Raw genomic sequence first — 14687 nt, forward strand, 5'->3', positions numbered from 1 at the left:
TCGGGGACCCCCAGACGTTTCACAGCATTGTTGTAGCCCTCAACTAGCTCACCTGGTTAACCCCCAGACGTTTCACAGCATTGTTGTAGCCCTGAACTAGCTCACCTGGTTAACCCCCAGACGTTTCACAGCATTGTTGTAGCCCTGAACTAGCTCACCTGGTTAACCCCCAGACGTTTCACAGCATTGTTGTAGCCCTCAACTAGCTCACCTGGTTAACCCCCAGACGTTTCACAGCATTGTTGTAGCCCTGAACTAGCTCACCTGGTTAACCCCCAGACGTTTCACAGCATTGTTGTAGCCCTCAACTAGCTCACCTGGTTAACCCCCAGACGTTTCACAGCATTGTTGTAGCCCTGAACTAGCTCACCTGGTTAAACCCCAGACGTTTCACAGCATTGTTGTAGCCCTGAACTAGCTCACCTGGTTAACCCCCAGACGTTTCACAGCATTGTTGTAGCCCTCAACTAGCTCACCTGGTTAAACCCCAGACGTTTCACAGCATTGTTGTAGCCCTGAACTAGCTCACCTGGTTAACCCCCAGACGTTTCACAGCATTGTTGTAGCCCTCAACTAGCTCACCTGGTTAACCCCCAGACGTTTCACAGCATTGTTGTAGCCCTCAACTAGCTCACCTGGTTAACCCCCAGACGTTTCACAGCATTGTTGTAGCCCTCAACTAGCTCACCTGGTTAACCCCCAGACGTTTCACAGCATTGTTGTAGCCCTGAACTAGCTCACCTGGTTAACCCCCAGACGTTTCACAGCATTGTTGTAGCCCTGAACTAGCTCACCTGGTTAACCCCCAGACGTTTCACAGCATTGTTGTAGCCCTGAACTAGCTCACCTGGTTAACCCCCAGACGTTTCACAGCATTGTTGTAGCCCTGAACTAGCTCACCTGGTTAAACCCCAGACGTTTCACAGCATTGTTGTAGCCCTGAACTAGCTCACCTGGTTAACCCCCAGACGTTTCACAGCATTGTTGTAGCCCTGAACTAGCTCACCTGGTTAACCCCCAGACGTTTCACAGCATTGTTGTAGCCCTGAACTAGCTCACCTGGTTAACCCCCAGACGTTTCACAGCATTGTTGTAGCCCTGAACTAGCTCACCTGGTTAACCCCCAGACGTTTCACAGCATTGTTGTAGCCCTCAACTAGCTCACCTGGTTAACCTAGTCAAGGGCTTGTTGATTAGTTGAATCAGGTGTTCTAGCTCTGGAATAGATCAAACACATGGAACGGCTGGGTTCCCTCGAGTAGTTTGAAAAACGCCTGAAAAAGAGTATTCACTCTTCAGTAGAACGACTATTGGCTGGGGGGGAATGACTATTGGCCGGGAGGGAATGACTATTGGCTGGGGGGGAATGACTATTGGCCGGGAGGGAATGACTATTGGCCGGGAGGGAATGACTATTGGCCGGGAGGGAATGACTATTGGCCGGGGGGGAATGACTATTGGCCGGGAGGGAATGACTATTGGCCGGGAGGGAATGACTATTGGCCGGGGGGGAATGACTATTGGCCGGGGGGAATGACTATTGGCCGGGAGGGAATGACTATTGGCCGGGGGGGAATGACTATTGGCCGGGGGGGAATGACTATTGGCCGGGGGGAATGACTATTGGCTGGGGGGGAATGACGATTGGCCGGGAGGGAATGACTATTGGCCGGGGGGAATGACTATTGGGGGGGACGCCGACTATTGGCCGGGGGAAACGACTATTGGGGGTGGGGGACGACGCCGACTATTGGCCGGGACAACGACTATTGGCGGGAGGGGGGCGGACGACTGTTGGCCGGGGAGGGGGGGACAACGACAACGACTATTGGCTGGGGACGACAACTATTGGCCGGGAGAAGGGGGGGGGGTCAAAAACATTTCCGGATCCGGGAGGGACAACAGTAGGTCTCAGGAAGGCAGCAGCATTAGAAACAACCATGCCTTCTTACAGTACCTGCTCCATCTTCTTGTTGTACAGGTCCCTGGCTGCTGCCACTGCTGCCAGGTTGTTGGCCTCTGCTGTGGCCTGAGGAAAGAGAACAAAACACAACAGAACACGTTATATCTTTGTCAGGAATATATATATATGTGTGGCATAATGCATTGTAATGCAGTAAGCCTTGGCTTGCCTGAGCTGGAACGGCTCATAGGAGCAGGGGTCTATCTCCTGTTTCTGTAGTGAGGCAGCTTGATGAGAACAGCTCATAGGAGCAGGGGTCTATCTCCTGTTTCTGTAGTGTGAGGCAGCTTGATGAGAACGTCTCATAGGAGCAGGGGTCTATCTCCTGTTTCTGTAGTGAGGCAGCATGATGGGAACAGCTCATAGGAGCAGGGGTCTATCTCCTGTTTCTGTAGTGTGAGGCAGCATGATGTTCAAGTACCAGCAACATACCACACTGCATCCCACTGTTGGTTTGCCTCTGAAGCTAAGCAGGGTTGGTCCTGGTTGGTCCCTGTATGAGACCAGATGCTACTGGAAGTGGTGTTGGAGGGCCAGTGGGATGCACTCTTCCCTCTGGTTTAAAACAAATATCCCCATGCCCCAGGGTAGTGATTGGGGACATTGCCCCGTGTAGGATGCCATCTTTCAGCTAGGACGTTAAAACAGGTGTCCTGACTCAAACCTCGGTGTCCTGGCTAAATTCCCAATCAGGCCCTCATACCATCACGGTTACCTAATCATCCCCAGCTTCCAATTGGTTCATTCATCCCCCCTCCTCTCCCCTATAACTATTCCCCAGGTCGTTGATGTAAATGAGAATGTGTTAATAACACCTATTGGACAAGACGCTAACCCTTTCCTTATTCCACATTATGTTGTGTTACAACTTGAATTCAAAATGGATTACATTAATTGAAAATGAAATACTTTACATTAGTATTCACATCCCTGCTGTCCTATATACATAGACTTGGAATCACTGGCCACTTTAATAATGGAACACTAGTCACTTTAATAATGTTTAAATTATGTTACATACTACTTTACACATCTCATATGTATATACTGTATTTTATTCTACTGTATTTTTAGTCAATGCCACTCCGACATTGCTCAATGTAATATTTATATATCTCTTAATTCCAATTATTTGACTTGTGTGTATTGTTGTTAATCAATTTTTGATACTACTGCACTGTTAGATACTACTGCTGTCACGCCCTGACCAGGTGAACTCTGCTATTTTGGTCAGGGTGTGGCATTTCTATGGTTTATTTTCTATGTTTTGGTTATAGCCTTTCTTTGTGTTTTATTTCTATGTTGGGCTCGGGGTGATTTCCCAATCAGACAGCTGTCGCTTGTTATGTCTGATTGGGAATCACATTTAAGTTCCTTTTCCCCCATGATGTTTGTGGGTTGTTGCCTCTTTTGTTTGAGCAAGTTAACGTTTCGTCTATTCTTTGTCTGTTTTGGTAACGTGTTTATTTGTGTCTAAATAAACATGTGTTCGCTCCCAGCTGCGTTTTGGTCCGCTTCCTTATCACCCGACGACGAGCGTTACAACTGCACTGTTAGATACTACTGCACTGTTAGATACTACTGCACTGTTAGATACTACTGCACTGTTAGATACTACTGCACTGTTAGATACTACTGCACTGTTAAATACTACTGCACTGCTAGATACTACTGCACCGTTAGATACTACTGTTAGATACTACTGCACTGTTAGATACTACTGCACTGTTAGATACTACTGCAGATACTACTGTTAGATACTACTGTACTGTTAGACACTACTGCACTGTTAGACACTACTGCACTGTTAGATACTACTGCACTGTTAGACACTACTGTACTGTTAGATACTACTGCACTGTTAGATACTACTGCACTGTTAGATACTACTGCACTGTTAGATACTACTGTTAGATACTACTGCACTGTTAGATACTACTGCACTGTTAGATACTACTGCACTGTTAGATACTACTGTTAGATACTACTGCACTGTTAGACACTACTGCACTGTTAGATACTACTGCACTGTTAGATACTACTGCACTGTTAGATACTACTGCACTGTTAGATACTACTGCACTGTTGGAGCTAGAAACACAAGCATTTCGCTACACCCGCAATAACATCTACTAAATATGTGTATGTGACCAATAACATCTGCTAAATATGTGTATGTGACCAATAACATCGGCTGAATATGTGTATGGACCAATAACATCTGCTGAATATGTGTATGGACCAATAACATCTGCTGAATATGTGTATGGACCAATAACATCGGCTGAATATGTGTATGGACCAATAACATCTGCTGAATATGTGTATGGACCAATAACATCTGCTGAATATGTGTATGGACCAATAACATCTGCTGAATATGTGTATGTGACCAATAAAATTTGATTTGATTTGGATTTGCTACATGTTAGAATGACCTTTGGTAGTGATTACAGCTGTGAGTCTTTCTGGGTAAGTCTATAAGTGTTTTGAAGACCTGGATTGTACAATATTTGCACATTATTATTATTATTGTAATTCGTCAAGCTCTGTCAAGTTGGTTGTTGATAATAGCTAGTCACTTTTTGGAGGCAGGCCATTCGATTTCGTCTCTGCGTTATATTGGCATCGAACATGTCACCCTCCCGAGGAGAGGGGGTGACCTTGATAATTTATTGTTAAAACGAGAGGCTGCCTGGATCTTTAATTTAAAGACACTTGCTCCCTTCGGTCTCAACATAGACTTTGATCTGAAGCCATTCTTGTGATTATTGTGATTTTGCCATTGTAATTGTTTGTTAGATACTTTTTAGACTACAAATGCTATGATCATATGTTATCCATTTGTTTGTCTTTTTGTATGTTCCTTGTATACCATTTTTTTAATATTTCAGTTAACCAATGATATTAGGCCATACTTGGCCATGATTACAAACACCTGTGTGTCTCTTGACACTATATAAATGACTCATCTCTCAGTGTTTGTGATGATACCCTGATGAAGACAGCTTAGCTGTCGAAACGTTGGTTATTAAAATTTTTGCATCTGAGCTCTTAGAGTGTGCGGCTTTCCTTTATTTTCTAGTGTTCTGCTCCGCTAGCCAGCACCTCGCCTTTATAGGTGTGCGTTTCTTTTTTCTAGATAATAGCTAGTCAGCCATTTTCAAGACATGCCATAGAGTTTCAAGCCGATTTAAGTCAAAACAGTAACTAGGCCACTCAGAAACATTCAAAGTCGTCTTGGTAAGCAACTCCAGTGTAGATGTGGCCTTGTGTTTTAGGTTATTGTCCTGCTGAAAGGTGAATTTGTCTCCCAGTGTCTGTTGGAAAGCAGACTGAACCAGGTTTTCCTCAAGGTTTCTGCCTGTGCTTAGCTCTATTCCTTTTATTTTTATCCCCCCAAAAAACTCCCTTGCCGATGACAAGCATACCCATAACATGATGAAGCCACCATCATGCTTGAAAATATAAAGAGTGGTACTCAGTGATATGTTGTGTTGGATTTGCCCCAAACATAACGCTTTGTATTCAGGACATAAAGTTGATTTCTTTGCCGATATTTTTGCAGTTTTACTTTAGTGCCTTTTTGAAAATAATTTGGGAATGTTTTTATTCTGTACGGGCTTCCTCCTTTTCACTCTGTCATTATGTGGCTTGCGACAGCAGCGACATTTTAAATATTGTAAGAATTATTCCGGACTTATTATCATTATTATTATTATTTGGAACGATAAGAAAGAAATGCCATTCAAACTTTAAAATGTGTAGACTGATCTGGATTAGGCTGCTTGCATACAACGATATCTTTTATACTTTTTAAACGATTAAACTTTTTTGTCCTCCATTTTGTCCTCCATTTTGTCCTCCATTCACTTTCATGGGATTTTCCCCCCAAAGAATTCTAAAAGACCCCATTGTGACATCATCACTTCCATTATTCTATTCACTGTAAATGCAACGATGCAACTCTTGACACAAATCAGACATTTTAACCACTTTGACAAAAAAGTTAGAGCATATGAAATCTTCCTCTACTTCTCTGCTTTTTAAATATGAAAATAGGAATAGCTTCTACCAATCATTAGATATAGCTGTTTTAGTAACCCATCAAATGCTTTCATTAAGGATGCAGAAAGTCATGTCAGAAGATAGCAGACTCATTGCTTACCAACAACAGCTGCAAATCACATTTTGAAGTTCACTACTGAACCACACAACTACTGACCACACAACTACTGACCACAAAACTACTGACCACACAACTACTGACCACACAACTACTGACCACACAACTACTGACCACACAACTACTGACCACAATTACTGACCACACAACTACTGACCACACAACTACTGACCACAACTACTGACCACACAACTACTGACCACAACTACTGACCACACAACTACTGACCACACAACTACTGACCATAACTACTGACCACACAACTACTGACCACACAACTACTGACCACACAACTACTGACCACAACCACACAACTACTGACCACAGCACTACTGACCACACAACTACTGACCACACAACTACTGACCACACAACTACTGACCACAACTACTGACCACAACTACTGATCACACAACTACTGACCACAACTACTGACCACAACCACACAACTACTGACCACAACCACACAACTATTGACAACACAACTACTGACCACACAACTACTGACCACAACTACTGATCACACAACTACTGACAACACAACTACAGACCACACAACTACTGACCCCACAACTACTGGCCACACAACTACTGACCACACAACTATTGACGACACAACTACTGACCACAACCACACAACTACTGACCACAACTACTGACCACACAACTACTGACAACACAACTACTGACCACACAACTACTGACCACAACTACTGACCACAACTACTGACCACAACCACACAACTACTGACCACACAACTACTGACCACAACTACTGACCACACAGCTACTGACCACACAACTACTGACCACACAACTACTGACCACAACTACTGACCACACAGCTACTGACCACACAACTACTGACCACACAACTACTGACCACACAACTACTGACCACACAAATCAAATTAAAGTTTATTTGTCACGTGCGCCGAATACAACAGTGAAATGCTTACTTACAGGCTCTAACCCAGGGGTGTCAAACTAATTTTAGCTCAGGGGCCACATGAAGGAAAATCTATTCCCAAGTGGGCCGGACCGGTAAAATCATGGTATATATAACTTAAAAACAACAACTTCAGATTGTTTTCTTTGTTTTAATACGATCAACATAAAACATAAAGCTGGAGCCTGAGGACAGTGTGTCCACAATAGTACAAGCACAACATCACTATTAATCATAAAACACCAAGTTTATTTGAAAATTCGAAAGAAAAAGAACACACAAACACACAATGCCTCAGTGATTCACAAAAGTATATCACAGATCACAGAACTATATCAGGGTGTCTCATGCAGCACTTTAAGTTGGGTTGCATAGTTTATTTGACTCCTGATACCTGGCATCTTTTAGCTTTCACCAGCGCATCAATATCAGGCGTCACATCCTGAGTGGCAGCCAACTTCAGGATGTGATTCAAGTGCTTGTGCGTGAGCCTTGAGCGCAGCTTTGTTTTATTTATGCTCATTACAGAGAAAACTTGCTCACAAAGATATGTGGTTCCAAACATGCACAACAGTTTTGCAGCGAGGGCTGTCAAGTTGGGGTAGCCTGGCAAGAGATTCTGATAAAATGTGTCCAAGCCAGCTGCGGCAAATTTGCCCTTCATATCCGAGTCACACTGTAAGTCTATTATTTCAAGTTGGATGCTGACGGGCAGATCAGAGGGATTCACGGTGAATGGCGAGCAAAAAACGTTGAAGTCTTTCTCCAGTTCACCAAAAATCTGAAAGCGTTGCTCAAACTCCCGTAACAGTGCCGTTATTTTATCTTTGAACCGCTTCATGTCTGCCACATGTTGGGTCGCGCACACATTTTTCAGACAGGGGAAGTGAGCTGCATCACCACCGGCGAGTTGCGTCTCCCACAATGACAGCTTCAACTTGAAAGAACGTATGCTGTCATAATACTGCGTGACGACTTTGTTGCGCCCTTGCAGCTGTTTGTTCAAGTTATTCAGGTGCTCTGTAACATCCACCATAAATGCAAGGTCCTGCATCCATTCTGCGGAATGAAATTCTAACACTGGTTTGCCCTTTTCTTCCATGAACTGTTCAATTTCTTCTCGTAAATCAAAGAAACGCCTAAGCACAGCACCTTGGCTTAACCATCTTACCTCAGTGTGGTATGGCAGGCCATGGATGTGGTCTTTCTCTCTGAGAAGGCTGTCAAACTGACGGTGATTCAGGCTTCTGGATCGGATGAAATTAACAGTTTGGATGACCACCTTCATGACGTTATCCATCTTTAATGACTTGCAACACAAAGCCTCCTGGTGCAAAATACAGTGAAAAGTCCAAAAATCACGTCCTCCATTTGCAGATTGCACTTTCTCTCTGAACTTTGTCACAACGCATGCTTTTTTCCCGATCATTGAGGGCGCACCATCTGTAGCCAGGCTGACAGAGCGGGACCACTCCACTCCGACCCTGTCCAGCGCGCCGACGAGTGCGGTGAAAATATCAGCTGCTGTCGTTGTATCTGTCATCGGCACCAATCCACGAACTCCTCGGTGACGGTCAATGTGGCATCAACTCCGCGGATGAAAATGGCCAGTTGTGCAACATCTGTAATGTCTGTGCTTTCATCAATTGCAACTGAAAACCCAATAAATGACTTTACTTTTTGCTTCAACTGGCTGTCCAAATCCACTGAAAGATCGGAAATCCTGTCTGCAACTGTGTTTCTTGTCAGGCTGATATTTGAAGACTCACATAGTGGCGACGAAGGTTATACTCTTTCAGCACTGCAACATGCTGTGAACACACCAAACATACAGCTTTCCCATTCAATTCCGTGGATAAATAGGAGGATGACCATTTTTCTTGGAACACTGCACTCTGCGTCCACTTTTCTCTTTTTTGACAGAGACATATTGGGGCAATGAGGGTGCCATAGCACAAAATGTTAAAAGTAGAAGCCGTAATAAATATCGCGGGCAAAACAAAGTAGCTCATCTGGACTGGCTGCACTTGCTTGACCTACTTGCTCTGCTCCGTTATAAACGGTTTGCTTGCTTAACACAATTGCTATTGCGCCATCCAGTGGACGCAATTGGAACAACAGTTTCTTTTATTGAAAAATTGCAGCTCATTTTTATACTTTACAAAATCATCTCGCGGGCCGGATTAAACCCCTTTGCGGGCCTGATGCGGCCCGCGGGCCGGACGTTTGACACCCCTGCTCTAACCAATAGTGCAAAAAAGGTATTAGGTGAATAATGGGTAAGTAAAGAAATAAAAACAACAGTAAAAAGACAGTGAAGCGAGGCTATAAAAGTAGCGAGGCTACATACAGACACCGGTTAGTCAGGCACAACTACTGAACCACACAACTACTGGCCACAACTACTGACCACAACCACACACCTACTGGCCACACAACTACTGGCCACAACTACTGACCACAACCACACAACTACTGACCACAACTACACAACTACTGACCACAACTACTGACCACAACCACAAAACTACTGACCACAACCACATAACTAGTGACCACAACTACAGACCACAACCACACACTACTGACCTACTGACCACAACTAACGACAACAACCCCACAATTACTGACCACAATCACATAACTACTGTCCACAGCTACTGGCCATAATTACTGACCACAATCCAAAAAATACTGACCACAACCACACAACTGCTGGCCATAACTACTTGCCACTACCAACCACCACTACTGAGCACAACCACACAATTACTAACCACAATTACTAACCACAATTACTGACCACAACTGCACAACTACGAGTGCCAAGCAGAGACGCATTGTGCCCCATTTTTTGTCCTTACTATGACTCAGTATTTGGTATGACTCGGCCCGGGTCTGTACTCCGAACTTTCCAATCTCAGAGCGGACATTCTAACCACAAGGCCACTGAAAGACGTAACACTATAAGCTATAAGACAACGAGGTAATTGCATACCTGCAGCATGGACTTAGGGTGTGGCAGCTCCTCACCCTGGTAGATTTTGATGTATGCCTGAAAGAAAAAAGAGAATGTCACCAAACACCTACAGTCCCAGTCAACAGTTTGGACACACCTACTCATTCAAGGGTTTTTCTTTATTTTTACTATTTTCTACATTGTAGAATAATAGTGAAGGCATTACAACTATGAAATAACACATATGGAATCATATCATATAGTAACCAAAAAAAGTGTTAAACAAATCAAAATATATTTTATATTTGAGATTCTTCAAAGTAGCCACCCTTTGCCTTGATGACAGCTTTGCACACTCTTGGAACTCTCTCAACCAGCTTCATGAGGTAGTCACCTGGAATGCATTTCAATGAACAGGTGTGCCTTCTTAAAAGTTAATTTGTGGAATTTATTTCCTTAATGCGTTTAGTCAATAAGTTGTGTTGTGACAAGGGTGGTATACAGAGTATAGGCCTATTTGGTAAAAGACCAAGTCCATATTATGGCAAGAACAGCTCAAATAAGCAAAGAGAAACGACAGTCCATCATTACTTTAAGACATGAAGGTCTGTCAATGCGGTTAATGTCAAGAACTTTGAAAGTTTCAAGTGCAAAAACCATCAAGCACTATGATGAAACTGGCTCTCATGAGGACCGCCACAGGAAAGGAAGAGCCAGAGTTACCTCTGCTGCAGAGGATAAGTTCATTAGAGTTAATTGCACCTCAGATTGCAGCCCAAATAAATGCTTCAGAGAGTTCAAGTAACAGACACATCTCAACATCTACTGTTCAGAGGAGACTGCGTGAATCAGGCCTTCATGGTCAAATTACTGCAAAGAAACCACTACTAAAGGACACCAATTAGAAGAAGAGACTTGCTTGGGCCAAGACTGAGTGGAAATCTGTCCTTTGGTCGGATGAGTCCAAATTGGAGATTTTTGGTTCCAACCGCCATGTCTATGTGAGACGCAGAGTAGGTGAACAGATGATCTCCGCATGTGTGGTTCCCACCGTGAAGCATGGAGGAGGAGGTGTCATGGTGTCGGGGTGCTTTGCTGGTGACACTGTCTGTGATTTATTTAGAATTCAAGGCACACTTAACCAGCATGGCTACCACAGCATTCTGCAATGATACGCCATCCCATCTGGTTTGAGCTTAGTGGGACTATCATTTGTTTTTCAACAGGACAATGACCCAAAACACACCTCCAGGCTGTGAAAGGGCAATTTTACCAATGAAGGCTATTTGGGATGAGTTGGCCTACTGAGTGAAGGAAAAGCAACCAACAAGTGCTCAGCATATGTGGGAACTCCTTCAAGACTGTTGGAAAAACATTTTTTATTTTACCAGGTAAGTTCTCATTTACAGAAACAACCTGGGGTATAGTTACAGGGGATGATTAGGTGGCCACGGTGGTACAGTATGAAGACCAGATTGTGACTTTAGCCAGGACACTGGGGTTAAAACCCCTACAAAAGACAGCACCCTACACAGGGCAATGTCCCCAAATTTTTTTTTAGGTCAGAGAAAAGGGCACCTCCAACTGGCCCTCCAACACCACTTCCAGCAGCATCTGGTCTCCCTTCCAGAACCAACCCTGCTTAGCTTCAGAAGCAAGCCAGCAGTGGGATGCAGGGTGGTATGCTGCTGACCAATGAAATAACTATGAAATTCCAAGCATTCCAAGTGAAGCTGGTTAAGAGAATGCCAAGAGTGTGCAAAGCTGTCATCAAGGCAAAGGGTGGCTACTTTGAAGAATTGTAAATATAAAATATATTTTGATTTGTTTAACAGTTTTTTTTTTTGTTACTACATGAGTCCATATGTGTTATTTCATAGTTTTGATGTCTTCACTATTATTCTACAATGTAGAAAATAGTAAAAATAAAGAAAACCCCCTTGAGTAGATGTATCTAAACTTTTGACAGGTACAATACATTTTAATGTTTCTTAACAAAATACATACTTCATCATATAGATGTTTAGATGTAGGTACATTCAGTATCATATACATACATTATCATATAGATACAGTATCATATAGATGTAGCTACATACAGTATCATATAGATATATACAGTATCATATACATACAGTATCATATAGATGTAGCTACATACAGTATCATATAGATATATACAGTATCATATACATACAGTATCATATAGATGTAGGTACACACAGTATAATATACATACAGTATCATATAGATGTAGCTACACACAGTATCATATAGATGTAGCTACATACAGTATCATATAGATGTAGCTACATACAGTATCATATAGATGTAGGTACATGCAGTATCATATACATACAGTATCATATAGATGTAGCTACATACAGTATCATATACATACAGTATCATATAGATGTAGGTACATACAGTATCATATACATACAGTATCATATAGATGTAGCTACATACAGTATCATATAGATGTAGCTACATACAGTATCATATAGATATATACAGTATCATATACATGCAGTATCATATAGATGTAGGTACATGCAGTATCATATAGATGTAGGTACATACAGTATCATATAGATGTAGCTACATGCAGTATCATATAGATGTAGCTACATACAGTATCATATAGATGTAGCTACATACAGTATCATCTCTCCAATCAAAAGCTCTGTCTCTAACCTTGAAGTACTCCAGCAGGCCTCTGCAGGTGATGTTACTGCCGTTGATCTCCTTGACATCCAGGTTCTTAGGACTCAGCAGCCACGGGACCAGGATCTGCAGGTTGTTGATGAACTCACGGTCGATCTCTGCACACAGGTTAAGGAGAAGATTGGAAGGGTCATTATGTAAACAGTAGAGGCTGATGACCCTGACCTGGGCGCGAACCAACGACCCTCTGCACACAGGTTAAGGAGAAGATTGGAAGGGTCGTTATGTAAACAGTAGAGGCTGATGACCCTGACCTGGACGTGAACCAACGACCCTCTGCACACAGGTTAGGGAGAAGTTTGGAAGGGTCGTTATGTAAACAGTAGAGGCTGATGACCCTGACCTGGACGTGAACCAACGACCCTCTGCACACAGGTTAGGGAGAAGATTGGAAGGGTCGCTATGTAAACAGTAGAGGCTGATGACCCTGACCTGGACGTGAACCAACGACCCTCTGCACACAGGTTAGGGAGAAGTTTGGAAGGGTCGTTATGTAAACAGTAGAGGCTGATGACCCTGACCTGGACGTGAACCAACGACCCTCTGCACACAGGTTAGGGAGAAGATTGGAAGGGTCGCTATGTAAACAGTACAGGCTGATGACCCTGACCTGGGCGCGAACCAACGACCCTCTGCGCACAGGTTAGGGAGAAGATTGGAAGGGTCGCTATGTAAACAGTAGAGGCTGATGACCCTGACCTGGACGTGAACCAGCGACCCTCTGCACACAGGTTAGGGAGAAGATTGGAAGGGTCGCTATGTAAACAGTAGAGGCTGATGACCCTGACCTGGACGTGAACCAACGACCCTCTGCACACAGGTTAGGGAGAAGTTTGGAAGGGTCGTTATGTAAACAGTAGAGGCTGATGACCCTGACCTGGACGTGAACCAACGACCCTCTGCACACAGGTTAGGGAGAAGATTGGAAGGGTCGCTATGTAAACAGTAGAGGCTGATGACCCTGACCTGGGCGCGAACCAACGACCCTCTGCGCACAGGTTAGGGAGAAGATTGGAAGGGTCGCTATGTAAACAGTAGAGGCTGATGACCCTGACCTGGGCGCGAACCAACGACCCTCTGCGCACAGGTTAGGGAGAAGATTGGAAGGGCCGCTTTGTAAACAGTAGAGGCTGATGACCTTGACCTGGACGCGAACCAACGACCCTCTGCGCACAGGTTAGGGAGAAGATTGGAAGGGCCGCTTTGTAAACAGTAGAGGCTGATGACCTTGACCTGGACGTGAACCAACGACCCTCTGCACACAGGTTAGGGAGAAGATTGGAAGGGTCGCTATGTAAACAGTAGAGGCTGATGACCCTGACCTGGACGCGAACCAACGACCCTCTGCGCACAGGTTAGGGAGAAGATTGGAAGGGTCGTTATGTAAACAGTAGAGGCTGATGACCCTGACCTGGACGTGAACCAACGACCCTCTGCGCACAGGTTAGGGAGAAGATTGGAAGGGTCGTTATGTAAACAGTAGAGGCTGATGACCCTGACCTGGACGTGAACCAACGACCCTCTGCGCACAGGTTAGGGAGAAGATTGGAAGGGTCGTTATGTAAACAGTAGAGGCTGATGACCCTGACCTGGACGTGAACCAACGACCCTCTGCGCACAGGTTAGGGAGAAGATTGGAAGGGTCGCTATGTAAACAGTAGAGGCTGATGACCCTGACCTGGACGTGAACCAACGACCCTCTGCGCACAGGTTAGGGAGAAGATTGGAAGGGTCGTTATGTAAACAGTAGAGGCTGATGACCCTGACCTGGACGTGAACCAACGACCCTCTGCACACAGGTTAGGGAGAAGATTGGAAGGGTCGCTATGTAAACAGTAGAGGCTGATGACCCTGACCTGGACGTGAACCAACGACCCTCTGCACACAGGTTAGGGAGAAGATT

General features: G+C 44.2%; 1 protein-coding gene across 2 annotated transcripts in view; it reads right to left on the reverse strand.

Annotated features, from left to right (window-relative positions):
• atl1 (atlastin GTPase 1) overlaps positions 1–14687 on the reverse strand; it is a 39645-nt gene that overhangs the window by 12086 nt on the left and 12872 nt on the right. For both annotated transcript variants that reach the window (XM_029730911.1, XM_029730910.1), the window contains exons 9-11: positions 12755–12882; positions 10097–10153; positions 1958–2029 (exon numbers count right to left, since the gene is read on the reverse strand). In XM_029730911.1, coding sequence (XP_029586771.1) covers positions 1958–2029; positions 10097–10153; positions 12755–12882 — 257 coding nt within the window. The remainder of the gene's footprint in view (positions 1–1957; positions 2030–10096; positions 10154–12754; positions 12883–14687) is intronic.

This window comes from Salmo trutta, chromosome 33, assembly GCF_901001165.1.
Source record: "Salmo trutta chromosome 33, fSalTru1.1, whole genome shotgun sequence".
Lineage (NCBI taxonomy): Eukaryota > Metazoa > Chordata > Actinopteri > Salmoniformes > Salmonidae > Salmo > Salmo trutta.